Raw genomic sequence first — 18,641 nt, 5'->3', positions numbered from 1 at the left:
GAGAAAGTTGTGGAAATGGATGGTGGTAATAGTTGCATAACATTATGAATGTATTTAATACCACTGTCCTGTACACACAAAAATGGTGAAGACATTGGCTCAGTGCCCGTAGCACAGTGGTTATGGTGCCAAGCCTGGTGGGTTTGAACCTGGCCTGGGCCAGCTAAACAACAATGACAACTGCAACAAAAAAATAACTAGGCGTCGTGGCGGGCGCCTGTAGTTCCAGCTACTTGAGATGCTGAGGCAAGAGAATTGCGTAAGCCCAAGAGTTAGAGGTTGCTGTGAGCTGTGACACCATGGCAATCTACCAAGGTTACATAGTAAGACTGTCTCAAAAGAAAAAAAAATGGTGAAGATATGTTTTTCTGTATAATTAAGAGAAAAACAAGAACAATCAAAGAAAACACTATTCTGAGCAGACCATCTGAAGACTTAAAGAGATTCTTTAAGCTCTAGGTCAAGGGCCAGTAAACAGTTAAGAATAGTTCCTGTAGGCATGTGTTTGCAATGGGCCAAATGACAGGAAAAATCAAGTTTGAACCCTGAATTATGCTCAATTTTTTTTTTTTTTTTTTTTTTTTTTGCAGTTTCTGGCCGGGGCCGGGTTTGAACCCACCACCTCTGGTATATGGGACCAGTGCCCTACTCCTTTGAGCCACAGGCGCTGCCCTCAATTATTATTATATATTGAATTGCATCAATAAAAATATGCTGGAACTTTATTTTCTCTCTTGTTACATGAGTACCTACATATTAATTTCTTCAATTTTGCTTGAAATATTTCCAGTCTGGCCCTTTCTAGAGAAAAGTGCCAGCCCAGGGTGAGGAAACAGGCACTGCTTTGATAAGTTTTTCCAAAGTTCTCCCAAGTTCAATTCAAAATTCTAGAAGCAGCGCTAGCAGAAAACCTATAGGTTTTGACAGGAAAGATGTGAGGATTAATGAAAACACAGCTCACAGCTCATGAGGAGAGTGGGTTTCTAGAAATAAGTACAGAGTAGTTTCCCCTCTTGGGCAGGCTATGTAGACTCACCCATGCCTCGGAGCTCCACAGCGGGACAGCAGAGCTGGAGGGCTTCACGGACCAGGCTGACCTCAGGAGAGTCCAAGTAAGGGGCACACAGATCAAAGTCATCCAGCAGGTCCTCCATGCCTCCAGAGACACCCCGGCAAGAAATCCAGCTCATGTTGCCTGCAGAGGAAAAGGGGGGAAGGATGTAGGAAGTACACACCTCCCTCTAGTTCATCCTGGGAGGCAGAGAATCACCTCTCCAATTCAGCTGGGGCCTCTAAAGCTCTGCAGTACTGACATTTGGGGCTGGATGATTCTCTGTGGTGTGTGTGTGGGTCAGGCACAACTGTGCATTGTAGAGTGTAGAGCAGCAAGGCTGGCCTCCACCCACAAGATGACAGTAGCACCTCTGTCCACAAGGTGATAATCAAACATGTCTGCAGACATTCCCAACTATGCCCTCAGAGTACAGAGTCTCCCTTGGTTAAGAATCACAGGGATGGATAAATTGTGAATGAATGAATGAATGGATGGGTGGGTGGATAAATGGACAGATAGAAAGATGAATGGGTGGGTGGATAGATGGATGAATTGGGCAGATGGATGAATGGATGGATAGATGGATAAATAGATAAATAATTGGATGGATAGGTGGATGGACAGATGAATGGATGGACAGAAAGATGTGTATATATGGATGGATAGACAGATAGGTACTTGAATAGATGAAAGGATGGATGGATAGATGGATGGATAAATGAACAGACAGGTGAATGGACAGATAGGAAAATGAATGGATAGGATAAATGGATGTATGGATGGAAAGATACATGGATAGGCAGATAGAGTCTCTCATGATAAGGTGGATTTCTTACCCTCTGCACTATCAATATCTAGGACCAGATCATTCTCTGAGGTGGGGGTGCCCTGTGCGCTGTGGAATGTTGAGTCCCTGCCCTCCACTCATTAGATTTAAGCAGTACTTTCCCCCAGTTGTGACAAGCAAAACTTGCCGCGGACACTGCTACGTGACCCTTGGTGCAGAATGGCCCCTAGTGAGAACTTCTGCCTTCAGAGGAACCAAGGATTTGCCCATTTTCCCTTTGCCTTCCCAGGCCACAGAAAGCAGGAGCATAGTGCTGACTCCCTCCAAGACACGGGCACCCCTTACCCAGCACATCCTGTTTCAGCTCCTCCAGGCGGCCTGAGTGGAGCAGGTGATAGGGCAACTCCTTCAGCTTCCGCATGTTTGCGACTGTGTCTGAGAACCACAGGGGCTGAGGGGCCACCTGGCAGAGGGGAAGGGAGGCTGGAGCTTGCTTGGCCACAAGCTCACTCATTCCCTCCACAAACACTGGCCAGGGCCCCAACAGTGTTGGAAGGGACGGAGACTCATGGCAATATACCCCCCTCCTACCCCATGGTCAGGTTGGGGGAGGAGACTTGGAGAAGGGGAACTCAAAGCGGGGGGTGGGGGGGGACATGTCTCTTCTTGGAGGAATAGGAAAGGTTTCCTGAAAATGGGCCTCAATTATATAGGCCCATTATATAGGATTACAATGGGAACAAGATTAGGAAGGTTGCAAGTGGCAGGTCACAAAGGTGAATATCAAACTGGAGGTCCAGCTCAAGACAGGAGGCACTGGGGAGCTATGGAAGGGTTAGAGGAGAGGCAGGATCAGGTTGAATTGTCATAGTATTCCTTGGGAGGATGAACTGGAGCAAGAGGTCCCAAGGCTGGGAGACCAGAAAGGGACAGACTGTATCCTGGGCAGAAAAATGAGGCTGAGCCCGCAGGGGCTCTGGACACACAGGAGAAGGTCTATGGGTCATTGAAGAGAAGAAAGTTCAGCATCAGAAAAGAATCATGCCTGGTCTGGCCTCCCCAATCCAGAGGAGAGACAAAGAAAAAGCAAAATTGAGGCTGGGCATGGTGGCTCATGCCAATAATCCTAGCACTCTGGGAGGCTGAAGCAGGAGGATCATTTGAGCTCAGGAGTTTGAGACCAGCCTGAGCAAAAGCGAGACCCCATCTCTACTAAAAAAAAAGAAAAGAAACAAACAGAAAAACTATCCGGGAATGGTGGCACATGCCTGTAGTCCCAGCTACTTGGAAGACTGAGGCAGGAGGATCGCTTGAACCCAGGAGTTTGAGGTTGCTATGGGCTAGGCTGACACCACGGGACTCTAGCCTGGGCAACCAAGTGAGACTCTGTCTCAAAAAACCCCCCAACACTGGTGCCCATAGCACAGTGGTTATGGCACCAGCCACATACCCTGAGCTGGTGGGTTTGAACCTGGCCCAGGTCGGCTAAACAACAATGACAACTACAACAAAAAAATAGCCGGGCTGTGGCAGGAGCCTGTAGTCCCAGCTACTTGGGAGGCTGAGGCAAGAGAATTGCTTAAGCCCAAGAGTTTGAGGTTGCTATGATCTGTGATGCCATAGCACTCTACTGAGGTCAACATAGTGAGACACTGCCTCAAAAAAAAAAAAAAAAAAAGGGTGGCACCTGTGGCTCAACAGAGTAGGGCCCCTGGCCCCATATGCCAGCCAAAAAAAAAAAAAAACTGACAGCTATAACCAAAAAATTAAAAGTATAATTTCATAGTTGTGATCATTGTACTATGGGTATATAAGATTTTAATATTTAGGGAAAGGATCCGTGGAAACTCTCTGCACTCTATTTTGCAACTCTTTGGTGAATCTAAAATTATTTTGAAATTAAAAGTTTTTTAGGATCTCACTCTGTCACCCAGATATGGTGGTACAATCACAGTTCACTGCAACCTCAAACTCCTGGGCTCAAGAGATTTTCCTGCCTCAGACTCCTCAGTAGCTGGGCCTACAGGGGTGCACCACCATGCCTAGCTAATGTTTATAACATTATTATTATTATTATTATTATTATTTTGTAGAGATGGGGTCTTGCTATATTGCTCAGGCTGGTCTTGAACTTCTGGTCTCAAGCAATCCTCCTGCCTCAGCCTCCCAAAGTGCTGGGATTACAGGCATGAGCCACTGCACCCATCCAGTAGGGCATTTTGAGTGAAAAAAGAAGGAAGGAAAGGGGTAAGCCCCACCAGGTAGCCGTGGCCTTGCCAGCTCAGCAGGGTGGAGGCTACAGGTAGAAATCAGGGATCCTGAGCACCTCACCTTGCGGTCTAAGTTCAGGGGCTTCCCCACATGTGGCAGGGTGATGAGTTTCTTGGTGCCTTGGCTCCAGGCACCTGAGAAAAAGTCAGCCAAGACTCTGTGCCTCTTGGCTCGCTCAGGCCCAGACAGGTAGCGTTCTCGGATCACCTCGGCCAGCTGTCTGCAGAGAAGGGACATAGGCTGATGGACCTGTGGGACCCATTGAGTTCAGAGTTCAGGTCTTCCCTGAGGCAGTTGCCAAATGGCAGTCTATCCTAACACACCTTCGGGTTGCTAATTGTATCTGTCAAACACCTGTACCATTTACTACTTAATATTTACTTCTCAATTGGACCATCTTTTCCTTTTCCTTATAAAATTTTACTTTAAAAATGAATCTTTGGATATATCCATAAGTCAAACATTAAATAGGTTATCATATGACCCAGCAGTTCCACTTCTGGGTAAATATCTCAAAGAATTTTTAAAAACAGATTTTTCAAACAAAAACGTGTACACAAATATTCATAGCAGCACTATTCCCAATAGCCAAAAGTGGAAACAAACCAAGGTCCATCAAAGGATGAATCAATAAACAAAACGTGGTCCACCCATACAGTGGAATGCTATGCAGCCAGAATAAGGAGCGAAGCACTGACACCAGGTACAACGGGATGAACCTTGAAAATGTGATGCACAGTGAGAGAGGCCAGACACCAAAAGCCTCATAGTGTGGAATTCCACTGATGTGAAATGTCCAGAACAGGCAAATCCACAGAAACAGGAAGCAGAATGGTGGCTGCCTGGGAGAGTGGAGAGAAGAGGGGAAGGGAAGGGAGGGGAGAGGAGGGGAAAGTGGGGTGTGACTTGCTAATGCGGATGGAGTCTCCTTTGGCCATGAAGAAAATCTTTTAGAACTAGATAGAGGTGGTGGTTGCACAACATTGAGTATAATGAAAGACAATGAATTGGTCAGCATGGTGAATTGCATGTTATGTGAATTTCCCTTTAATTTAAAAACCAAGTTCATTGTGTTAGAAGCTCTGGTGTGGATACCCTAGGATCCCAAACAAACTGGACTTGAGTCTTTGGAATGGGACTGAGGAATGATCTGGCACAGAGAGATGCTTGGTCAGTGAGTCCTCATTCTCCGGGTCCCACCAAGACAGTGTCACTGCCACCCTACCACTGGGACCCACCTGTGGGCAATGGCCAAGAGTGTGAAGCCTTCCACAGGCCGCTGGGCCAAGCAGTAGCCCAGATCCCGCCGAAGCCGCACCCACAGCAGGGGTGGGAATCTCAGCAGCTCCTTACTGGGTGGGGTCCAATCCTGGTACACAGCCTGTAGGACCTCGTCATCCAAGGACAAGACATCCTTCAGCTCTGCCTCTGAGAGACCGTGCCTGCAAGGGGAGGAATGGGCTTTGTAACACGTCTTGTGCCTTCTGTGTTTGGAGGATGCAGAAGCCAAGAGGGGGAGGGACACAGCCACCTGCAGGTAGCCCAGCACGTCACCCTAAGGATCAGAGCTTAGACAGTGCCCAGCGTGGACCAAGACCCTATTGTTGCCATAGCCACCAAAGACCTTTCTGATCTTTTCCTCTGTACTCACAGCTACAAAAACATGAAGGATCCACTCCCCAAACTCAGAGGAGTCTGAGACAGTCAGCATAGGGAGGGAAGGATGAGAGAATTCAAGGAGCATAATGCAAAAACCACTGTACCCACCCCACCCCACCCTGACCCACCAGGAAGTATAAATGTATATGTATATATACATTTTTGAGATAGGGTTTTTCTTTGTTGTCTAGGCTAAAGTGCAGTGGCACAATCATAGCTCACTGTAACCTTTAACTCCTGGGCTCAATGATGCTTCTGCTGCAGCCTCCTGAGTAGCTGGGATTATAGACATGTGTCACCACACCCACCTAATTTTTTTTTATCTTTTATAGGAACAGGGTCTCACTGTGTTGCTTATGTTGGTCTTTAACTTTTGGGTTTAAGTACTCCTTCTGTGCTGGACTCCCAAATTGCTGACATTACAGGTACAAGCCACCGTGCCTGGCCCAGGGAGTGCCATTAAACAGGATGAGCACTCTGGGAGGTAGAGGCCAGCAGATCACTTTAACTCAAGAGTTTGAGACTAGCATGAACAAGAGAGAGACCCTGTCTCTACTAAAAACAGAAAAATGGGGGCATTGTGGAGGGTGCCTATAGTCCCTGCTACTTGGAAGGCTAAGGCAGGAAGATCTTTTGGACCCAGAAGTTAGAGATTGCTGTGAGCTAGGCTAAAGCCATGGCACTCTAGCCTGGGCAACAGAGCGGGACTTGTCTCAAAGGGGAAAAAAAAATACAAAAAACAGAATGAGTAATTGAAGTTTCAATACTGGAACTAGAGTGGACTTCCTAATATCTGGGAGTATGATACTGGAAAAACTACAGGATTTGTGGAAAATTTCATTAGAGAGTAATCAAATGGAGTTCATTTCAGAGCAGGGAAGGAAGGCTGCTTCCTGTTTGCAACACACAGGGCCGGACTCATTGACAAAGCACCAGCACACTTGCTCAAGGACTATTGGTGGAGTGCCCTCTCTGTAGGAGGCACAGTGTTGCCCCCGGGGGACAGAGAATTAGCCACCTATTTTAGCCCATTTAGGATGCTATAATAAAAATACCACATACTGACTTGACTACCGAACATTTACTTCTCACAGTTCTGGAGGCTGGAAGTGCAACATCAAGATGCTAGCAGTTTGAGGTCTGGTGAGGGCAGCTTCACGGTTCCTAGATGGTGCCTTCTGGCCGTGTCCTCATGTGATGGAAGGAGCAAAGGATTCTCTAGGAATCCTTTTATAAGAGCAATAAAGGCAAAGTGTGGTGGCTCACACCTGTAATCTTAGCACTCTGGGAGGCCAAGGCCAGTGGATTGCTTGAGTGTAGGAGTTCAAAACCAGCTTCAGTAAGAGCAAGACCCTGTCTCTACTAAAAGTAGAAAAAAAACTAGCCAGGCATTATGGTGGGCACCTATAGTCCCAAATACTTGTGAGGCACAATACCATGGCACTCTACCCAGGGCAACAGAGTGAGACTGTCTCAAAAAAAATTTTTTTTTATATCCATATATGCAATAACCTCATTCATGGGAGCGCCACCAATTTGTGATCAAATTGTCCCCAAAGTTCCCACTTCCCAATATCATCACCTTGGGGGTAAGGATTTCAATCTAGGAATTTTAGGGGGACACGACATTCAGTCCATTGCAGACTCCCTGAAGCTTTTCTTCTAGTACAAGGAGCCAGACGGGAAAGAAACTCGAAAATATTGAGTAATACCAAGTGCCAAGAAGAAGAAAAATGAAGAACAGTGAAAGGAACCAACAAGGTGAGGCACCGGGGACAGGTAAGGATCTTGGAGCAGGTGGGCCTCCCTGGAAAGGTACCATTTGAACTGGGATTGGATGGTGGGGAAGGAGCCAGCCAGGGAAGATTTAGGGGTAGGTGCTTCAGGTGTGTGGGGGGAGGTGGCCAGAGCTGTCAGACCAATGGTAAGGAGTGCAGATACTTTCTAGAAGCAATGGGGTTGGGTAAGGTGGCTCACGCCTATAATTCCAGCACTTTGGGAGGCTGAGGCAGGAGGGTCACTTGAGCCCAGTTGATGACTCAACATAGTGAGACAACTATTTGTTGTCTCTACAGATAGTTTTAAAACTGATAGCTGGCCATTGTGGCAGGCACTTGTAGTCCCAGCTACTCAGGAGGCTGAGGTAGGAGGATTGCTTGAGCACGGAGTTCAAGGCTGCAGTGAGCTATAATGATGTAACTGCACTCCAGCTTGGGTGATAGAAGAAGACCATGTCTCAAAAAGAGAGAGTGAGAAAGAGAGTTAGAAATAGATAAATATGGCTGGGCATGGTAGCTCACACTTGTAATCCTAGCACTCTGGGAGGCTGAGGCGGGCAGATAGCTTGAGCTCATGGGTTCAAGACCAACCTGAGCAAAAAGCGAGACCCCCTGTGAGCTATGATGTCACAGTACTCTACCCAGGGTGACAGCTTGTGACTGTCTCAAAAAAAAAAAAAAGAAAGAAAGAAATAGAGCTGATACTTAGATGGATAGACAGGTAGATAGATTAGATAGATAGACAGACAGATAGGGTTTCTCTGGCAGGGTTTTTCACCCTCTGCTACCAACATCTGGACCGGATTGTCCTCTGTAGTGGGGCTGTCCTGCACACCTCGGGGTGAACAATGACTTCCCTGCAGAGGCTCCAGGAGAACCCATCTTCCTTGGACACCCACAAATGTCTCCAGACCCTGTCAAGTGTTCTCTGGGGGAGAGGCAGAATCACCCAGTAGTGAGGACTTCTGGCCTATAAGGAACTCAGATCTGCTCCAAAAGCAAGTCTCTGAATTATCCTGCCACACTGATCATCCTCCTTACCACCATGCTTCATAAACCACCAGCCCTGCCAGGCCCTGGGCGTGTGGTGGTCCTACAGCCCCTGGGACGCCCAGCTTCACTGGCTGGATGATACGGAGCCAAGTAGGCCCATTGTTTTCTGTCTCTGCAGGTTTTGGAATTCAGCCAATAAGATGTTGCCTGGTCCCCAAAATACAAGCTCCTGATGTCAACTGAAGCTCAGGATAAGCTGAAGGTCCAGGGAGGGAAAGGGAGAATCTAGAAGAGAAGCTGGTATGCAGGAAGTACCTCCAGAGGGAGAGAGAATGAGGAAATGCCCTGATTCTCATGACTTTCCGGTTTCCATGACAACTCGCTTCCTTCAAGTAGACTTCAGCAGAATGGCCTAATGGAGCTACCTCTCTATTCTGGAACATTCTCCAATCTGTCTCTGTTTTGAGGATTTTGTTGTTCTCACTGTTGTTTTAGAGATAAGAGTCTCACTGTGTCATCCAGGCTGGAGTTCAGTGGTGTCATCATATCTCACTGTAACCTTGAACTCCTGGGGTCAAGATATCCTCCCACCTAAGTTTCTCAAGTTGCTGGGACTACAGGCAGGTGCCACCATGCCCAGCTAATTTTTCATTTTAAAGATGGGTTCTCACTATGTTTCTCAGGCTGGTCTTGAACTTCTGGCTTCAAGCAATCCTCCTGCCTTGAGGAGCAATCCTCCTGTAATCCCAAAGTGGTGGGATTACAGGTACCTAAGTCATCTCTTGCAATTAAAAAAAAAAAAAAAGTTTTGTTGCTTGGTGTCTCTGCTAATTGGCTTCTACCCGACCTTCCTAGGGGAGGAAGATTGGCTGCTTGGGTGACTCGACTCTGATTAACACCCTCCTTTCTGTAGCTTGTTATTTCTGACTCCCTATCCACACCCAGAATTTCTGAGGAAAGACTCCAGAGTGTCATGCCCCAGGTTTATTGGCATTTATTGCCCAGAAACATTCATTGGTTGAGCAACTGTGTAGGCAGTCTCTTCTTTCTTTCCTTTTTTTTGGGGGGGCCGGCGCTGGGTTCGAACCCACCACCTCCATCCAGCATATGGGGCAGATGCCCTACCCCTTTGAGCCACAGGCGCCACCCAGTCTCTTCTTTCTTTTTTATACAAGGACAGCTCTAATGGCAATTCCAGAAAAAGAGTTCCAAAATTTCTTTGAAGGGTGACTAGGCACTGGCATCAGTGCATAGTTCCCAAGGTGACTATAGTGATATTTAGCAATGAGGTATATAGCACTTTTTCTACGATGAGTTAATGAACTTAATTGTCTGACATTATATATATTTATTTTCTCAGATTTATTGAGGTATAATTGACAGATGAAAATTGCATTGGTTCAAGGTATACAAAACGATTTGATACATGTATACATTGTGTAATGATTACCACAATCAAATTAGTCAATACATCCATTACCACTTTGTGTGTGTGTGTATGTTGAAGACATTTAAGATCTACTCTGTCTCAGCTAGGTGTGGTGGCTCATGCCTGTAAAGCAGGACTTTGGGAGACTGAGGCAAGAGAATTGCTTGAGGCCAGGAGTTCAAGGTCAGCCTGGGCAACACAGCAGACCCGTTCTCTAAAAAAAAAAAAAATAAGTTCTTTTTTTTTTTTTTGTAAAGATAGAGTCTCACTTTATTGCCCTTGGTAGAGTGCTGTAGCATCACAGCTCATAGCAACCTCCAACTCCTGGGCTTAGGTGATTCTTTAAGTAGCTGAGACTACAGGCGCCCGCCACAATACCCAGCTATTTTTTTTTTTTTTTTTGTGGTTTTTGGCCGGGGCTGGGTTTGAACCCGCCACCTCTGGCATGTGGGACCAGCGCCCTACTCCTTGAGCCACAGGCGCTGCCCACACCCAGCTATTTTTTGGTTACGGTTTGGCCGGGGCCGGGTTTGAACCCGCCACCCTCCGTATATGGGGCCAGCACCCCACTCACTGAGCCACAGGCGCTGCCCTCTACAAAAGTTTTTTTAAAAATTAGCCAAGTTTGGTTGGTAGGGGCCTTTAGTCTTGGCTACTTGGGAGCCTGAGGCAGGAGGATAGTGTGAGTCCAGGAGTTCAAGGCTGTAGTGAGCTATGATGACACCACTGCACTCCTGCCTGACCAAGAGTGTCTCAAACACACACATACACTCAGGGAGCAGAGGGCCATGTGAAGATGAAGGCAGAAACAAGCCAAGGAATGCCAAGGACAGCTGTCAATGGGAACCAAAGAGGAAGGAATGAAATCAATTCTTTCCTAGAACCTTCTCCAGAAGGAACACGGCCCTGCCAACACCTTAATTTCAGACTTCTAGCCTCTAGAAATATGAGTGAATAAATGTCTGTGGCATTAAGCCACCCAGTTGGTGATCTGTTCCAGCAGGAAATGAATGCATGAGCTATAGAAAAAAAGAAAAAATGGGGTTAAATAAAACCCAGAGACTTACCGGGAAGAAACGATGTAGCCCAGCACGTGAGCCACAAGGAGGTGCCCGTGTGTCTGTTCCAGGCGGATGCAGAGATGGTGTGTGGCTTCCTCAGCAGTGGTGGCTAATGGGGCTGGCACAGTAAAGGAGGCCCATTTCCGGGCCTCCTCAAAGGCCAGCCTCAGCCGCCCTGGATGTCCGCACTCCGGGAGGCTGGCCCAGAGTAGGTCCCTCTGCACTGGGCTCAGTGTCCTTCTCGCAGCCACCAGCAGAAGCTGGATCATCTCTTGCCCCTGGTTTCCCGAGAGGGACTTCACCTCACAGTAAGCCCCTGGGTCCATAAGCATGTGCTGCATAGTACTCAAAACCCTCTGCTCCCCTGAGCAAGCCGAGAGAATGAGGTGCACCCTGGGGGGGCACTCGAAAGGCAGCCAGCTGAGCCTCCGAGTGTGGTGGGCGGAGTCCAGGTCGTCCATGGAATCCAACAGGAGCACCAGAGACTCGAAGTTTCTGCAGGAGACTGTGTGGAGGAGGGTATGGAAAAACTGGACCACTCTAGTGTGTACGTGCAGGACCTGGGCAGGGGGCGGGGGCAGCCCGTAGGCCAGGCACACCTGGAAGCAGATGCTCCTGAGAAGGCTGCGTGTGTCTGAGCTCAGCTGTGATGTCCCCAGCAGCCGCAGGACAGTCACTGTCTTGTGGCTGAGCAGCCCTGGCATCTGCTCAGCCAGCTTGCACATCAGGGCTGTCTTTCCGATGCCCGGAGGTCCAAAGAGCACCAGTGGGGCGTGGGGCTTACAGTCATTCTGCCTGAGCCACTGCCCGAGCTGGGCCAGGAGTTCCTGGCGTCCACAGAAGGTGTGGGTGGCCTCCGCACTCTGCCAAAGGTGGTGGCGAATTTCCTGATAGAGCCACCCCAACTCCTGTCTGGCCACCTCCAGCTCACGGAGGTGTTCGAGAACCTGGTGATTGGCCCTGGCCACAAACTGCTCACTCAGCTCCTTAAGGTAGCGAGCATGAGCCTTGTTCTTGGGGTTCACCAGGTCACGGCTCCATGGCAGGTGGTGGGCCTTGAGGACTCCTGGCTGTGCATTGGCAATGCGCCCCTTGAGGCTGCTGAGAAGGTTCTGGGCATCAGTGTCCAGGCAGCCGTCTGGGAGCCGGTCTACCATCTTGAGGGCACAGTCTTCTAGGATATGTTTGTTGAGGTCTTGGATCTCTCGAAGGAAGATGGTGGCTCTTTGGTCCCCGTTTTCAGAGCTCAGCAAGCCTTGCTCTATCTCCCATTCAATGACTGCAAAAGTGGAAGAAAGCCTGGTGATTACTGTGTCAGTAGCTGTCCTGCATGGATTGTTTGGGAGACACACTCATGGTAGGATACATTGGTTCTCAAACTTAACGGGGACCAGAATCACCTGGGGACTTGAAAAAACTCACCTCTAGAAGTTCTGACTCAGCAGATCTGGGTGGGGCCTGTGAGTCTGCATTTCTAACAACCTTTGAGGTTTGCTGGTCTGGGGGGACTGCACCCACAGTCATACTGATGCAGCCATTATTAATCAAAGAACCCTTAGGGCAGGCAGCACAGAGACTCTGTGGGTGAAGCGGCCCCATTGCAGAACAATACCGTCATCCTCAAAAAGGGAAGCATGGAGCTGTCACAGGACCCAGCAATTCTGCTCCTAGGTATCTATCCAAAGAGCTAAAAACAGAAACCCAAACAAATGCTCATGGGTTCTCGTTCATAGCAGCACTAATCTCAGTAGCTAAAAGGAGGAAATAACCCAGATCCGATCAACAGATAAATGGATGAACAATATATGCCATGGGATATTATTCAGCCGTAAAAATGGAAGAGGTAATAATACAGGTTACAACACAGATGACCCTTGAACACATGATGCTGAGGGAAAGAAACCAGAGGTCACATAGTGTATAATCCCAATGATGCGAAAGAAATGTCCAGAACAGGCCAATACACAGAGACAGGAAGCAGATTAGTGGCTGCCAGGGACTGGGGGAGGAGGAATGGGGAGTGACTCAAGGAGATGGCGTTTCCTTTCAGAAATGACAGAGATTCTCTGAAGTAGGCAGAGGTGGTGGCTGCCCAACATAATGAATGTACTAAATGCCACGGAATTGGACACAGGTGACCCTAAACAACGTGGGTTTGAACTGTGTGGATCCACTTACAGTAGGGTTTTCTTTTACCTCTGCCACCACTGAGACAGCAAGACAACCCCTCCCCTCCTCGCCTCCTCCCCCTCAGCCTACTCCATGCGAAGATAACAAAGATAAAGCCCCTTAGGATGATCCACTTCCACTTAATGAAAGTAAACATATTTTCTCTTCCTTATGATTTTCTTAAAAACATTTCCTTTTTTCTAGCTTAGTTAATTGCAAGAGTACAGCATATAATATATATAACACACAAAATCTGTGTTCGTTGACTGCTTGTGTTATCAGTAAACGTCTAGTTAATTATAGTTAAGTTTTGGTGGAGTCAAAAGTTATATGTGGATTTCCAAATGCATCCCCAAACTCCAAGTCATTCAAGGGTCAACTGTACTTTAAAATGGTAAATTTCATGCCATGTGAATTTCATCTCAATTTAAAAAAATCCAGTGCTGTAAGTTTGGGGTGCCTCCCTCACACATTCATTCAACAAACATCTATTGAGTTCCTACTTGTGCCAGCCTCTGCTCCCCCCAGTGGAAATCTAGCAGTGAATAAAACACACAAAGATCACTGTCCTGGTGAAGTGAATATTCCATGATGAATTAGTAAATGGACACATAAACAGACAGACAGCGGAAGAATGAACAAGTCTTTTCCAGGCAAAGAAAGGAGAAGTTGGGGCATCTGAAGGTACAGAAAACCATTTGCAAAGCCACAGGTGCTGGAGAGGGAGTTTTTAACGAGCTTGGAGGCTACATTCCTGGAGAGGTAAAAATAAATTTGTGTCTTTCTGACAGCAAGGGTTGGCACATTTTTCAGTAGAGTACCAGAGAGTAAATAGCTCACACTTTAAGGCCAGATGGTACCTGTCAACAACTTCTCAACTTTGCTGTTGTGGCATGAAAGCAAATAGAGAGCATGCAAGCTAATACACTTGAGTTCCAATAAAACTTTATCTACAAAAGCAAGCAGTGGGTCAGATTTGGCCCTCGGACCACCATTTGCCAACCTCTATCCCACAGCAAGCAGCAGCTACTCCAAGGACATATATTTTGTAGAGCCACAGGCCTACTTTGACTTCTCCTTGGAGGCTGTTGTTTTGAAATAGCAGTCAGATCTGAGGAGTTATTTTTGAAGCAGCTGTGGATTCAGTGGAGACTCCAGATCTCTGCAGCTGAATGAGTCAGGCCCTTGGAGAAAGGGCTTAACTTCCAAACCACAGATAAGAGCCATTCAAAAAATCTTCCTTGGAGAGACCACACGCACACACACACACACACCACTTGGCCCCATGAAAGGAGGTCAAGGATGAAAGCAACTAACAGTTCTAAAATGGTATCCTTCTTGGACACATTTCTACACAAACCAACCTAAGACCACTTGTAGGCTGTGAGGTCTCGGGCAAGTCGCTGCACCTCCCTGATCCTCTGATTCCTCTCCCTGTAACGTGATTGTACTAGTATATCCTAGTAAAGGTTTGTTGTAAGAATTTTCTATGGAATAAGCCTTGTAAGAAGCTTAACAGGAAAAAGGCCAGTTTCAAAATGTTACAGGTTGCATGATTCCAACTTCTATAACATTATTAAAATAAAATTATAGCAATAGCCAGGGATGAGTGGTTGCTAAGGGCTGGGGTTGGGGGGAGGAGAGAATGTGGCTATTAAGGGGTAGTGGGAGGGATCTTTTAGGTGAGGGAACAGTTATGTACCTTTATTGTGATATCTTTATTGGAAGCTGTATGTGATAAAATTACATAGAACAAAGTACACATTATACACATGCAAAAATGTGCCTATAAAAGTGTTGCTCTTTCTGGATCATAGCAATGTATAATTCTTGGTTGTAATATTATACTCTCCTTTTGCAGCATCACTGGGGGAACCAGAGTGAAGACACATGGAATGTCTCCATACTATATAATTTTGGCAACTTCCTGTGGATCTCTAACTATTTGGAAATTAAAAGTTTTAAAAGAGGGCGGCGCCTGTGGCTCAGTCGGTAGGGCGCCGGCCCCATATACCGAGGGTGGCGGGTTCAAACCCGGCCCTGGCTGAACTGCAACCAAAGAATGGCCGGGCGTTGTGGCGGGTGCCTGTAGTCCCAACTGCTCGGTAGGCTGAGGCAAGAGAATAGCTTGAGCCCAGGAGTTGGAGGTTGCTATGAGCTGTGTGAGGCCACGGCACTCTACCGAGGGTCATAAAGTGAGACTCTGTCTCTACAAAAAAAAAAAAGATTTAAAAAAATTAAAAAAAAAAAAAAGTTTTAAAAGAAATAGCTGAGCAAGATGCCTGAAAATAATAATGCTCCAAAGACACAGTCCCTGATGACTTATTTGTTTATTCGCACGGGACTTCTTATCAGATGAAGCTGGTAGACATTGACTGGTGAGGTCAAAAGAGGTCATGGCTGAGACAAGATCCTTTGCATCCTCATGCAACGCCATGAGGTATTACTTCTGACTAATTTATTTTACAGATGAGGAAACTGAGGCTCTGGCTTACTACAGAAATGAGCGGGGCTGAGCTACAAATCCTAGTCCGTCCCAGAACACAGATCCCACCTGCTGTTATGGCACCACTCGAAGACAGCACTAGGAGAGCAATTAGCACAATTTGGATCTACGTCACAGAGCAAGCAATAATGACACGACAAACACTCAATAAACAGTTGCTGTTAATATTAATGTTATCATTCACATAAGCAGTATATTCAAAATTAATGTGTTATTACTAGCTTAACCAAGGGATCAAAGTTAACATCACCAATGATGTCTCTTAGGCATGAGGCACCCCTGCCCCTGGTATGATGAATGAGGTTTTCCTCCCCCAAATTTGTAACCCCAGAGAAAACATCAGACAAGCCCAGATTGAAGGATATTCCACGAAAGTCCTGACCACACCTCTTCAAAAATGTCAATGTCATAAAAAACACAATAAGACTAAGAAACTGTCATAGACCAGAGAGGCTTAAGGGTATATGACAGTTAAATATGACAGTTAAATGCAATGTGAGCTCTTGAAACAGAAAGATATTCCGGGGGAAATGTGAATTTCCAATTCAGCCTGTAGTCTAATTAACAGTAATGTACCAATGTTAAGTGCAAAAAAAAAAAAAAATCTTTGTAGAGGTCTTCTACCTGTAATATCAACACTTTAGGAGCCCCAGGCAGGAAGATCTTGGAGGTCAGGAGCTTATAATCAGCCTGGGCAATATAGTGAGATTGTAATAACTAATAATTCTTTTTCTTTTCTTTTTCTTTCTTTTTTTTTTTTTTGTAGAGACAGAGTCTCACTTTATCGCCCGGGGTAGAGTCCCGTGGCATCACACAGCTCACAGCAACCTCCAACTCCTGGGCTTAGGCGATTCTCTTGCCTCAGCCTCCTGAGTAGCTGGGAGTACAGGCGCCCACCACAACGCCCGGCTATATTTTTTTGTTGCAGTTTGGCTGGGGCCGGGTTTGAACCCGCCACCCTTGGTATATGGGGCTGGTGCCCTACTCACTGTGTGCTTGCTTAAGAATCCCCAGGAATTGCCTTTGTTGACTGAAACCAAGATTACACGACTCTCCCTTGGAGGAACTTGCTGAAAAGCTAACCTGCAATTTTGTTGCTGTCTGGCTGATGTTACCCAGACTGCCGGGTGGCCTGATATTTAAGATAACTGTGGGGATGAGATACACTGACCTGCATGTGGCCAGTACCTGCACATAGCTCCCCACAACTTCTTCCCACAACTCCTGACCTTGTAAAATCACATGGTCATGCGTGGCGCCTGTAGCTCAGTGGGTAGGGCACCAGCCACATACACCGAGGGTGGAATGTTCAAATCCGGCACAGGCCAGCTAAAAACAACAATGGCAACTGCAACAACAAAAATAGCCGGGCATTGTGGCAGGCACATGTAGTCCCAGCTGCTTGGGAGGCTGAGGCAAGAGAATCACTTAAGCCCAAGAGTTTGAGTTTGCTGTGAGTTGTGATGTCACATTCCTTTTTCCAGGGCAACAGCTTGAAACTGTCTCAAAAAAAATCACATGGTCAGCCTGAAAATTTTGTGATGGTCTTTGCAACATGTGTCTGCAATCTGTTTAGACTGCCAACTCTTAAGAAAAACCTACTTTTCCTTTTATCAACTCCTGTTACAAAACCCTGTCTCTTAAAAAACAAAAAATTAGCCAGGTGTGGTAGTGAGGGGCCTGTAATTCCACTACTTTGGGAGGCCAATGTAGCCAAAGTGGGCACAAAAAATAAAACAATCAGCTGGGCATGGTGGCATGTGTTACTGGGAAGGCTGAGACAAAAGACTTAAGCCCGGAAGTTCAAAGCTGAAGTGAGCTATGTGTTAGGGTGGTCAAACTAACCCCATCTTGGACTGAAAAGCCATTCTGAGAGACTCTGTTACAGGTGGTCAGAACTCAGATAACAGAGACATGCTGTAGACTCATTGCGTCTTTGCACTGGCCCAGTTACAAACGTGTAAGAAATATGCTTACACCACAAGCCTCTGACGCCCTGGTAAGAAGAGCCGGCCAGAGAGTCCCAATGATGAGCTACATGTCCTTGGAGCCCTGATAAAAAAGACTTGTCTGCGGGCGGCGCCTGTGGCTCAGTCCGTAAGGCGCCGGCCCCATACACCGAGGGTGACGGGTTCAAACCCGGCCCCGGCCAAACTGCAACCAAAAAATAGCCGGGCGTTGTGGCGGGCGCCTGTAGTCCCAGCTACTCGGGAGGCTGAGGCAAGAGAATCGCTTAAGCCCAGGAGTTGGAGGTTGCTGTGAGCTCTGTGAGGTCACGGCACTCTACCAAGGGCCATAAAGTGAGACCCTGTCTCTACAAAAAAAAAAAAAAAAAAAAAGACTTGTCTGTAAAGCCAGCTGCTCTTCAGACTGCCTTAAAAAGAACTGCCTCCTTCCCTAACGCTGCTGACATCTCTTTAGATTTTAGCCCATTGCACTCCAACTGTAAAATAAACTTTCCTGCGTGTTTGTTACATTTGGTTTCCTGTGTTTTGATCTGGGCCTTGTTTTACCCATCACTATGCCCTCTAGCCTGAGTGACGGGGGAAATCCTGTCTCAAAAAAAAAATTAAAAATATAAACAAATTTTTAAAAAAGTCCTTTCTAGTAGCCAGTGTGGAAGGTTGAAGAGGACAGGGAGAGGCTAGAAGTGAGAGACAAGGAGAAGGCTGGTGATTCGGAAGAGCTCACGGAGGTGGTTTTCGAGTGGAGGGACTCACAGAGACAGGACCCTTGTGCGGAGGCAGAGCCACAGCCATCTGGGAGCTAAGAGATGAACTCAGACAGCCCCAGGTTAGAAAGTTTGCATCTTCACTCACCCCCTGGGCAAATGAGTCTCCTCCTCCCTGTGCCTCAGTTTCCACTTCAGAGGCAGGTGCAGGGAGGCCAGAAGACTCACGCGTAAAAGCAGCAAGATGGTAGGGTTGGCTCTCA

The 18,641-nt window shown here is 47.0% G+C and overlaps 1 protein-coding gene across 1 annotated transcript in view; it reads right to left on the bottom strand.

Moving 5' to 3' along the window:
* The window catches only part of NWD1 (NACHT and WD repeat domain containing 1), an 83,671-nt gene that overhangs the window by 52,464 nt on the left and 12,566 nt on the right, over positions 1–18,641 (bottom strand). Inside the window, exons 5-9 of the mRNA XM_053585567.1 lie at positions 11,039–12,311; positions 5,351–5,554; positions 4,173–4,332; positions 2,187–2,304; positions 1,037–1,195 (exon numbers count right to left, since the gene is read on the bottom strand). Coding sequence (XP_053441542.1) covers positions 1,037–1,195; positions 2,187–2,304; positions 4,173–4,332; positions 5,351–5,554; positions 11,039–12,311 — 1,914 coding nt within the window. The remainder of the gene's footprint in view (positions 1–1,036; positions 1,196–2,186; positions 2,305–4,172; positions 4,333–5,350; positions 5,555–11,038; positions 12,312–18,641) is intronic.

The sequence above is a fragment of the Nycticebus coucang genome, chromosome 3, assembly GCF_027406575.1.
Source record: "Nycticebus coucang isolate mNycCou1 chromosome 3, mNycCou1.pri, whole genome shotgun sequence".
NCBI classification, from domain to species: Eukaryota; Metazoa; Chordata; class Mammalia; order Primates; family Lorisidae; genus Nycticebus; species Nycticebus coucang.
This window is presented reverse-complemented; position numbering and strand designations above follow the sequence as displayed.